A 10,912-nucleotide genomic window follows, 5' to 3' on the forward strand; every position below is an offset into this window, starting at 1 on the left:
TGTTATGTATAGTACTGCGCATGATCAGATGGAGCGTTTAACGCCCGTAGTAAATAAACAGGATAATGAAATATGAACTTTTTTTTTTTTTTTTTGCTGGTTTTTGTATAATACAGCTGTATGATAACCGGTCTTTGGCCACCCCTGGATTGGTTGACAGTATATATATATATATATATATATATATATATATATATATATATATATATATATATATATAAACAAACAAAGAAAAAAAACGCCTGTTTGAAAAACCACATCTAGTGTCTGAGCCTTCACGGCCACCGTAATGGAGAGGCGTACCCGACCCGGGCAAGGAAGCAATTAACAACATGCTTTTGTAACGCACAGAGAGAGAGAGAGAAACTATTTTCAAAGTTAAAGTTTAGGTTTTTTTTGGCGGGAGTTGGTGACACTTTTGAATAAATAAAACATGGGTTGTTTTTTTCTTGCCTCTTCTTTCTGTAGAAAATCTTTTTTGCAAAACGTTTGTTTTGCAGGTAGAAGTGTGATCAATAGTATCGATACGACCTTCTGCACTGCAAGCAAACCTAGTACCAGGGAAAGCGTGTCGCAGTGTTTTTACGCCTTGCAGCGAGTTACTAGGCGTGAAATAATTGACCAAAACTGCTTTGCATCGGCTGCAAGAAGATTTTTCACACAAAACCACGTTTCAGGTTTAATATCAGCCACAACACGGGTTACAAATTGCAGTAGCACAGCGCCTACCAGTACTAGCACAAATGCATGTCGCTGGAGGTCTTTATTATCAAACCGAGGCGCTATTTTGAAGAAAGCCAACAACGGCATTTCTCTTAACAACGCTTTGAGCAGTTGTATTGTTACTCGCTTGGGTTCGTGCATCGGCAGGACTCGCTTTCACTCGGGCGCGGTCGGGAGAGCGGTTTCCACGGCCGTGTCGAAGGACGTCGTGCTATTCGAGCACGACAAGAGAACGTTTTTCCGGTTGCTGGGGTTCTTCTGCGCGGGGCAGTTTCTGTTCTGGATCTCCCTGGCGCATTTTGCCTTCACCAGCCTGAAGGACACCGGTTACCGGGAGACGGTGATCACGGACGACGCCGGGAAGAATCTGCCCAAACTCGGGGGCGTGTCGCTCAATCTGGGGTCGAGCAAATGGAGATACGGCTTCACCGTGTCGTGCCTGACAGTGGGTAAGAGATGCACGTTTATTTAGTACGCTTATTCTTACAGTCGAAATTTAGACATCAAGAAAGTAAACTGACGTTTTTTTTTTTATCTTAACAGCTGTGTGTGTGTGTGCTAAGGGAGAAAGGGAGGCTCTTATACTCTCTGAACAGCCTCCCTCTGCTCTGTGCTGGTGGTGCAGAGAAAAAGAGGCTCATATACTCTCTGAACAGCCTCCCTCTGTGCTGGTGGAGCAGAGAGAGAGAAAGAGAGGCTCTTATACTCTCTGAACAGCCTCCCTCTGCTCTCTCTCCCTGTCTCTGTCTCTCTCTCTCTCTCTCTCTCTCTCTCTCTCTCTCTCTCTCTCTCAGGCACTGTGATCCTGGTCGCTGGCTCTGCCTTCGCTCGCCGGTCAGTCAGCAGGGTCCTGTTACACCGTGGAGGTCAGGAGGTCACCTTCACCACCTACTACCCCTTCGGAGGCACGTCCAGCTTCAGCGCCCCCCTGCGCCACGTGTCCTGCGTGGCCCACCGCGCCGAGGTGCCCTCCATGATCCCCATCCGGGTCAAGGGTCACGCCCTCTACTTCCTGCTCGATAAGCAGGGCCGGTTCCACAACCCCAGGCTCTTTGACGTCACTGTGGGGGCCTACAGGAAGCTCTGAGGAGCCAAATACACACGTGTGTTTTGTTTTTAATGAAGCCCAGGTTGGGTTTACAATGCTTTCTAACCTGTGTGGATGACTTCCTGTACAGGGGTTAGAAACTCACACTAGCCCTGCTGCTGCTGCTGCTGCTGCACCCAGTCCTGGGGTTCAGAGCTCCCCTCAATGAAGTCTAGTATTATTATTATTAATATTGAAATGATCAGGAGCCAGGAGTTTGAGCAGGGTTACAAACTCACACTAGCCCTGCTGCTGCTGCTGCACCCAGTCCTGGGGCTCAGAGCTCCCCTCAATGAAGTCTAGTATTATTATTAATAATATTGAAATGATCAGGAGCCAGGAGTTTGACGTTGGACATTATTTCACTGTGCTTGCTTGGGTGTACAGGTGCGCTTGAGCTCGTAATGAGGTTCTGGGTTGTAAAAAAAATTTAATTAAAATACAGATACAAACAAACAATGCCCTGCTTCTGTTTTGAGTGTGTCTTCAATGGAATCAGCGATTCAGGCTGTCAAGGGGAGCCTTTGTGACGTCGGGGTCTGGTGCAGAAGATAAGTTGCATTTTGTTTTTAAGCACACTGACTTACACCTGCTGTGAAACCTTGAATTTCCCGTAGAGAAACGGGCTGAACGCTTCACACAGAGACTCCCGCTCCACAGCGGTGTGATCCATTCCTGGTTTAATAATAAGACACACCTGAGCTTGTTACCTACACACACTGTGTGGCTAATCAAGCCTGGATTAAAATCTGGAACGGGTCACACTGCTGTGCAATAGGTGTCTTTTTTAGGTTCAGCGTTTAGTATCATAAGAACATAAGAAAAGTTTGGGAACCAGAAAAGGCCATTCGGCCCATCAAAGCTCGTCCCTTGTTAGCACACCATTCTCCCCTACTGGGGAGCAGGGGACGAATTTAAAGGCACAGAATCTGGTCTTTTTGAAATGTTCCCAGTGTTTTAGATTCTTCACCTGGTAGGCTATTCCATGCATTTATAACTCTCTGTATGTAAGAAAGTGCTTCCCTCCAGCTATGCTGGACTCTTGCAAAAATAAGTTTACCTGGAGTTATAAAATGTAAAGGGAGAGAGATGGGAGAGGAGTGAGAGGAAGAGGGGAAGAAAGGGGGGAGGAGAGGAAGAGAGTGAGGGGAAGAGGGAGAGAGAGGGGGGGAGAGAGGGGGATGAGAGGAAGAGGGGGAGAGAGGAAGAGAGTGAGGGACAGGAGTGAGAGGGAGAGAGAGGGGGGAGAGAGGGGGATGAGAGGAAGAGGGGGAGAGAGGAAGAGAGTGAGGGACAGAGGAGTGAGAGGAAGAGGGAGAGAGAGGGGGGGAGAGAGGGGGAGAGTGAGGGACAGGAGTGAGAGGGAGAGTGGCAGAGGGGGGGAGGGGGGGAAGAGATGGGGGAGAGGGGGAAGAGATGGAGGAGAGGAAGATGGGGAGAGGGGGATGAGAGGAAGAGAGTGAGGGACAGGAGTGAGGGACAGAGGAGTGAGAGGGAGAGGAGAGGGGGGAGGGGGGGGAGAGATAGGGGGAGCGAGAGGGAGAGGGGGATGAGAGGAAGAGAGTGAGGGACAGGAGTGAGGGACAGAGGAGTGAGAGGGAGAGGAGAGGGGGGAGAGATAGGGGGAGCGAGAGGGAGAGGGGGATGAGAGGAAGAGAGTGAGGGACAGGAGTGAGGGAGAGGGGCAGAGGGGGAGAAGAGGGAAATGAGGAAGAGGGGCAGGGGGGGAAGAGGAGAGGAAGAGAGTGAGGGACAGAGAGGAGGGGGAGGAAGAGGGACAGGGAGAGGAAGAGAGAAGGGGAGAGGGAGGATAGAGAGAGGGGGAGAGGGGTAGAGAAGAGGGAGGGGCAGAGAGAGGGGGTGAGGAGGTGAGGGGGAGAGGAAGAGGGACACAGAAGGGGAGAGGGAGGATTGTGAGAGGGAGAGAAGGGGAGAGGGGTAGAGAGAAGAATAGGGAGGGAGAAAGAGGAGGAAGGGCAGATCGGCATAAAAAAAAAAACACCAGGAGATTTAAATATTAGAAAAAAACAAAACGCACAGAACAGCGCTGCCTTTAATGCTAATAATTGAGGCCGGCCAGGTTGAGGAGAGACCCGGCCGCTTCCTGCAGGTCCAGATCCGGCTGCAGAACCCGCAGGTCCACGCTGGCGCCGCCCTCCGCCTCGAACACGAAATACTCGATGTACCCGCTGTCTGCCAGGGGGTCCTTGACACAGCCCTCCCCTTCCTCCTCGGTCTCACAGTACTCAATCGCCACCAGCTCCTCCAGCCCCTCCCTCTCGGCTCCGGCCACGCCCACATCCACCTGGAACACGCCCCCGGCCGCCAGGCAGGCAGCCATCTTGTAGATGCTGTAGTTGTGGTCCTCGCTGGGGTCGGAGGTCAAAGGGTTTGACCCCCAGAGGCAGGGGGCGTCGGGGGAGACGGCGACTAGGGATGGGGTTTGGGGGTCGGAGCCTGAAGGTAAATGAAACGGGACGGGATTATTAATGGGAAACAGAAATTTAGCCTACATTTCCCATCATCCTCCTGCTCACCGGTCAACGTTACATATGTGAGCAGGAGGGTGATGGGAAATGTAGTTCTGAGAGGTCCGTGCGGGTACAGGGGAAGCCATCTTGAGGCAGGGAATGCAATTTAAAAGTTTAAAAAAGTGGTCAAAATGTAAAAAAAATACAATACACACACCTTAAGTAAACAGTTGTAGCAACATATGGGAACATGTGTAACACAATAACATCAAAAAGGTCCTTATGTACCCTTTAAGGCTTAAGCAAACCAGGGCCTGAGGATACAGTTGGAAATTCAGTGGAGACCTTCGGACAGAGGCTGGGAGACGCTTCTTCACACAGAGAGTGGCGAGGGGATGGAATGGGTCACCTGGTCATGTTGTTGAGGCAGAATCACTGGGATCCTTTAAGACCCGACTTGACAAAGTTCTGAGATCAGTCAGCTGCTCGGAACCGGACGGGCTGAGATGGGTCGAGCGGGCAGTTCGTTCGCTGGATTAGCACCGAGGAACCCCTCGTCCTGCATATTGTGGGGGGGGTCACAGCGTGACTTTAGTGTTTGGGGGCTCGTGGTTACAGAGACCGGTTTGACATGTGTTCAGTCCAGTGGATTTCTAACTACAATCCACTGGCTTTTGAGCCCAACGTCTTTTTAGTTCATGGACTTCCTACTCGGAGGGGGAGGGGAGGAGGGAAGGGGGGGGCAGTATATTCATGAAAAAGATAAAGAGCTGATTATAAAAAAAAAACGAAGCAAGCCAGCCAGCCGCCAGATTAAAGTCTTGTTTTTTTTTCTTCATTTCTCTCTCCTGTACACGCTAGCTTCACCGCCCTGCAGAGGCACGAGAGAAACGCCTGCGTTTGGCTCTCGTTGCCCGAGATTCGGCTGTCTCCACGGCGACGCGACACAAGCTGAACGTGCATGAGAGCGAGCGGTCTCCTTTCGAAGGGGGCTCCCCCCGGCTAAGCATTTACAAAGCAGGCTCAAGGAGAGGGGCGAACGGGGACAATCCTTTTCTCTCTGTCTCTCTTTCTTTCAATCAAGTGTTTCTCCTCAGGCCTGCGTACACAAGTCATATTTTTTTTTGCTGAATTGTAATCTACTCCCAGCAAGGTGATGTAAAATGTGTGGTATAAAAAAATATATATATTTTTTAAAATTTCTGCTTTATTCAATTTTGTATTACTGTTTTTATTTGAACGGTTATTTTATGTGCTTGTAACGCTTAGGGGTCCTTATTATTATTATTAGTTTATTTAGCAGACGCCTTTATCCAAGGCGACTTACAGAGACTAGGGAGTGTGAACTATGCATCAGCTGCAGAGTCATTTACAACTACGTCTCACCCGAAAGACTGAGCACAAGGAGGTGAAGTGACTTGCTCAGGGTCACACAATGAGTCAGTGGCTGAGGTGGGATTTGAACCGGGGACCTCCTTTTGGGGTCCTTGTGACAGAAGGCGCTATAGTAAGGTGAATTGCACTGCACTGTACTGACCTGGATAATCTCCGGGCTCCTCTGTGTAGAGAGCTGCAACACTGGGACTGAAGTCCGTCCTGAAAGCAGAGCATCAACAGCAGTTAACTTGTTTATTATGATGACAAGCAAGCAATCGATCAGATTATTTTAATTTTGACAGCGAGCCACCTCCAAGCGCTTCATCCGACGTTAGGGCAGCAGTGTGGAGTAGCGGTCAGGGCTCTGGACTCTTGACCGGAGGGTCGTGGGTTCAATCCCAGGTGGGGGGACACTGCTGCTGTACCCTTGAGCAAGGTACTTTACCTAGATTGCTCCAGTAAAAACACAACTGTATAAATGGGTAATTGTATGTAAAAATAATGTGATATCTTGTAACAATTGTAAGTCGCCCTGGATAAGGGCGTCTGCTAAGAAATAAATAATAATATTATTAATAATAATAAATGCAAAGCAGAGCCATGGGAAAATCTGCATAAACCCTATGCAGAAATACAGGGGTGAGCTTCTTCCGAGAGGATGCTCACCTTATCTGGAGCGTGCCGATGCAGCTGTTGGTTTTCCGGACAGCTTCCAGGAGGGCAGGTCTGTATTCCGGGTCCACACTCCACAGCGAGCCCTTTCCCATATTCTGGAACGACACCAGGTTTGTTCCCGTTTCATTATTATTATTATTATTATTATTAGTCATTCAGCAGACGCTTTTATCCAAAGCGACTTACAGAGACTAGGGGGGTGAACTCTGCTTCATCAACAACTGCTGCTGCTGCTGCTGCAGAGTCACTTCCAATAGGAGCTTGTTTGACGTCTCATCCGAAGGACGGAGCACAAGGAGGTCAAGTGACTTGCTCAGGGTCTAACACACAGACACACACACAGGGAGTCAGTGGCTGAACTGGGAATGAACTGGGAACCAGTAACAAGCCCATTTCTTTATAGTCGCCTTGGATAAAGGCTTCTGCCAAATATAAGCAGTGTGGAGTAGTGGTTAGGGCTCTGGACTCGACCGGAGGGTCGTGGGTTCAATCCCAGGTGGGGGGACACTGCTGCTGTACCCTTGAGCAAGGTACTTTACCTAGATTGCTCCAGTAAAAACCCAACTGTATAAATGGGTAATTGTATGTAAAAGTAATGTGTAAAAAATAATGTAATTGTATGTAAAAATAATGTGATATCTTGTAACAATTGTAAGTCGCCCTGGATAAGGGCGTCTGCTAAGAAATAAATAATAATAATAATACAATTAAATAATTCAATCTGGGATCAGAAACACTGAACACATTCCGAAGCACCTTGCTCTTGTCCTTCCTCATCTTCCTGAAGCACTTGCTCAGAGACAGGTTGTGCCTCACTGAGTTTTTCCAGCCCACCGGCGCTTTCTGGAAATAGGGAAAGGTGAGCAGGATCCAGTCGTAGATATCCTTCACTGGGAGGCACTGGCCGGGTGAGCCATCGATGGCCATGAAGATCAGGCTGCTGAAAGAGTAAGGGGGCTTGGAGCAGGAGGAGGCGGAAGAGGGGTCTGACCTGGGCTCACCAGCCCCGGGAGGGAGCTGGATCCTGGGGGAGCCCTGGCAGTCCGTGAGCGCGCCTCGGAGCAGGGTGGTGAGCGAGGGAGGCTGCTCCCCGTCTCCCCCCAGCCTCAGCTCTTGGAGAAGGTTGGTGTTCTCGTGAAGCCAGTTCAGGCTGGTCAGCTCTTCATCATCCCGGCTGCTCGCTGGCGCCCCCCTGTGCTGGGGGAGAGGGGAGGGAGGGGGGAGTGGCGGCTCTGGGCTGGCAGCTTCAGGATCCATCTCTCTTGCGAGGGGCAGTCTCCTCTCTCTCCTGCATAGAGGGGAGAAGAAAAAAAAACATGTTTGTGATGGATTTTTTTTGAGCTCTTGTTCAGTTCCAGTTTGTTGCTTTAGACTTCACCAGTCTTTACAGAAGTAACAGCCAGCGTCAATTATTATTATTATTATTATTATTATTATTATTATTATTATTGAGTCGTTAAGCACACGCTTTTATCCAAAAGCGACTTACAGAGTCTAGGGGGGTGAACTCTGCTTCATCAACAACTGCTGCTGCTGCTGCTGCAGAGTCACTTCCAATAGGAGCTCGTTTGTTTTCCGTCTCATCTGAAAGACGGAGCACAAGAAGGTGAAGTGACTTGCTCAGGGTCGCACACACACAGTGAGCCAGTGGCTGAGCTGGGATTGAACTGGGAACCAGTAACAAGCCATTTTCTTTAACCACTGGACCACCAATTTGTTACAAGCAACTCAGACAGTAGCAGCAGCTCCATTGTAACTGAAGACGTTTCTGCGTCTACTTGATAAGGCAGATTTGCACGAATGGCTTTGTTTTATAAATCATAACTTTATTAAATTTAATTCATCTTACAGGAAGATTCAACGTTGAAAAGGAGAAAATAATCAGAATGCTAATAAAGATAATATTACTAATAATATTACTAATACAGAGCACAAGGAGGTGAAGTGACTTGCTCGCTCACACACACACACACACACACACACACACACACATATGAGTGAGTCAGTAGCTGAGCCGGGATTTGAACCAACAGGAACCTGGTAGTAAGCCTTTTTCTTTAACCACTGAACCACCAAAGCCTAGTGATCTAGATTCCTTTTGTTTCGCTGGTAATACACTGGCTGTGCACTAGGTGGCGCTGACCTCTGTAAAGGCACTTCGGCTGACCTAGCCTATGTTATGTATCTCTGTCCATATATATATAAAATATATGGACATAATTTAGATATTTTATCATGTAATCAAAGAAACTACAAAATGATATCGCATAAGTCTAACTAATAGCAGCACAGTATTTTCATGCTAGATTTCGAAACGTCACATTTTTCAATTTGTTTCAGTTTTTTTCCTTAAGTATAAGGTGGAAAACTACAAAGCGCTGGGTGTGTAATTAAATATGTTAACAAGGTAACATTATTCAGCAGCTTTCATTCGACTTTAATATCAAGCAAAATTAGTTCATTCTACAGGGTGATGCAAAAGTTTTGACCAGAGCTGTGTAGACTGGCATTTTAATTTAGTTTTTTTCAAAAACTTTGCTGTGAAGATTAGCAATACTGTTTAATGTTAGAAGCACCAGCGGCGTGGGACTTTGTCCCTTTCCGTCTCTTATTAAAACCAGTCGGCGAACAGCAGGTTACTTTGTCAGTGAATGTTGGCTCTGGGCTCGTTTTCCACTCGGCTGAGCAACTCCGCTGTGTGATTTAATAAATGTAGCTTCGAGTCACCTGGAAAGAGAAACGGGGCGCTCCGAGTGCAAGAACAAGGGGTACAAATTAACTCGCTTGGGGCTCAGAACTGGGCGCCGGCCAACCTTTCAATTATGCAGCCTTTTTAATTTATCAAGAAATAACCCAAATATTTCCTCAACACACACATATTGACGTATATTATGAGTATTCAGTCCAGTGAATCGTAAGTTTAATCAGGTTCAAGGCCTTAATATACACCGTGCTGTATTTTTGTATTTATTAACAAATGAAGAGATGGGGTGCACGGTCTCTCGCGATTTTTTTTCGCTTTTCTATTTCCACTCGTGACGAATACCACGATAAAGGCAGCCGCGCAGTTTTGAATGACCCGTGACGCAGTTTAATTAAACGCAGCAAAAGATGTATTATTGCCCCCCAAAAATAAGTGAACAAACCAGAGGGGGGGGGGGGGGGGAATAAATGAAGCATGTTAGTTTATTGTTTGAAACCAAAAGTCTCGAACAAAACACGTTTTGTTTTGTTTTTGGAAACAACGAAATGGATTAACAATATTACGGCGTGCCGCTAGCGACAAAAAACAAATAATATGCTTATTATTTCAATTCTTACCTTTCGTGACGTGGGAAATGACAAGGCTAGGGTGCCGAATCGCAAGTTAGACTAGAGAGGGGAAATTTACAAAAGGAATTATCTTTCCGCCTCTTTCCTCGTCGCCGTGGAAACTAAAAAGACGCTTTCGCCAAACCCTCCAGCCTGGCCCCTTTTAAAGCAACAGACTCGATTTTACACAACATTACCAACTTTTAATAAACACCGCGTTAAAAACACAACAACAACACAACAAGCATTTAAATAGCAGGTTTTAATTGTAAGGGCAGTGCACGGTTAGTTTTAGATTGTTAAAAACAATCTATTTCGATAACTTGTTTATAATACAGCTAACCCGGTCTGTACGACGCATAGATTACAGGTTTTTTTTTTTCTGACAGAAATACACAATAATATAATGATAGAGTATATAATACTTCATGTTATAAAAGCCCATGTTTGTTTTCGGTGTATTTTTAATGCGTTTATAACGATTGATTTCCCTGTAATGGTTTGTTTTATAATTTATTACAAATGTGTGAATTTAATGGTTAGTTTATATATTAGACAGCGAAATCTGCTGCCAAGTGATCACCTTTAACCAATTCGATGATGTGTAAACAGGTCTTTTGTGTTTTTCTTTTACATTAGTAAGTAAACAAATCGAGAACTTTTTTTTTTTTTTTTAAAGGACAATTAATTTCGAATTCTAATATAAAGCGGTAGCTGAACACGCGAGTAAATAGACACTGTGCTTAGCAATGCGTCACCCATTCTCGTTTCTCTGAACTTAAGGGCAATAAAATATGCATCCTTCTTTGGCCCCTAACAGGTGTGCCGGATCGCATCGGTATTTTTTATTTATTTATTGTCTGACGGGCGAGTCTGCAAAAATAAAATAAATAGTTTAAAAAAAAACAATATCTAACATAAAAACTGGCACAAATGAATCCCTGGTCGGCTGAATGTATATATTTGCAATGATATATATATTTATTTATTTAGCAGACGCCTTTATCCAAGGCGACTTACAGAGGCTAGGGTGTGTGAACTATGCATCAGCTGTAGAGTCACTTACAACTACGTCTCACCCGAAAGACGGAGCACAAGGAGGTGAAGTGACTTGCTCAGGGTCACACAGTGAGTCAGTGGTTGAGGTGGGATTTGAACCGGGGACCTCCTGGTTACAAGCCCTTGTCTTTAACCACTAGACCACACAGCCTCCTTTATCTGTCTCACTTGTTCGTGGGTTGCATTGCAGGCGCGTGCTGTTCTGCAC

At 46.6% G+C, this 10,912-nt stretch overlaps 2 protein-coding genes across 3 annotated transcripts; one reads left to right on the plus strand and one right to left on the minus strand.

Annotated features, from left to right (window-relative positions):
• The first annotated feature begins 266 nt into the window (after positions 1 to 266).
• On the plus strand, positions 267 to 2,896 carry LOC117398713 (transmembrane protein 223). The gene is made up of 2 exons (XM_033997782.3): positions 267 to 1,172; positions 1,518 to 2,896. Exons 1-2 carry the CDS (start codon positions 434 to 436, stop codon positions 1,808 to 1,810), a joined length of 1,032 nt encoding a protein of 343 aa, XP_033853673.3. The 5' UTR covers positions 267 to 433; the 3' UTR covers positions 1,811 to 2,896.
• Positions 2,897 to 3,825: 929 nt separating this feature from the next.
• LOC117398540 (forkhead box protein N2) lies at positions 3,826 to 9,774 on the minus strand. Of its 2 annotated transcripts, XM_059012105.1 has the most exons (6): positions 9,655 to 9,767; positions 7,823 to 7,917; positions 7,090 to 7,621; positions 6,325 to 6,428; positions 5,819 to 5,877; positions 3,826 to 4,267 (listed from the first exon to the last, which is right to left on the minus strand). In XM_059012105.1, the coding sequence occupies exons 3-6, from the start codon at positions 7,588 to 7,590 to the stop codon at positions 3,870 to 3,872; spliced, it is 1,062 nt and encodes a 353-aa protein (XP_058868088.1). In that variant the 5' UTR covers positions 7,591 to 7,621; positions 7,823 to 7,917; positions 9,655 to 9,767; the 3' UTR covers positions 3,826 to 3,869. The 2 variants fall into 2 exon arrangements, with proteins under 2 accessions (XP_058868088.1, XP_058868089.1); XM_059012106.1 differs by lacking the exon at positions 7,823 to 7,917 and having other exon boundaries at positions 9,655 to 9,774.
• Positions 9,775 to 10,912: the final 1,138 nt, after the last annotated feature.

The sequence above is a fragment of the Acipenser ruthenus genome, chromosome 43 (genome assembly GCF_902713425.1).
Source record: "Acipenser ruthenus chromosome 43, fAciRut3.2 maternal haplotype, whole genome shotgun sequence".
NCBI classification, from domain to species: Eukaryota; Metazoa; Chordata; class Actinopteri; order Acipenseriformes; family Acipenseridae; genus Acipenser; species Acipenser ruthenus.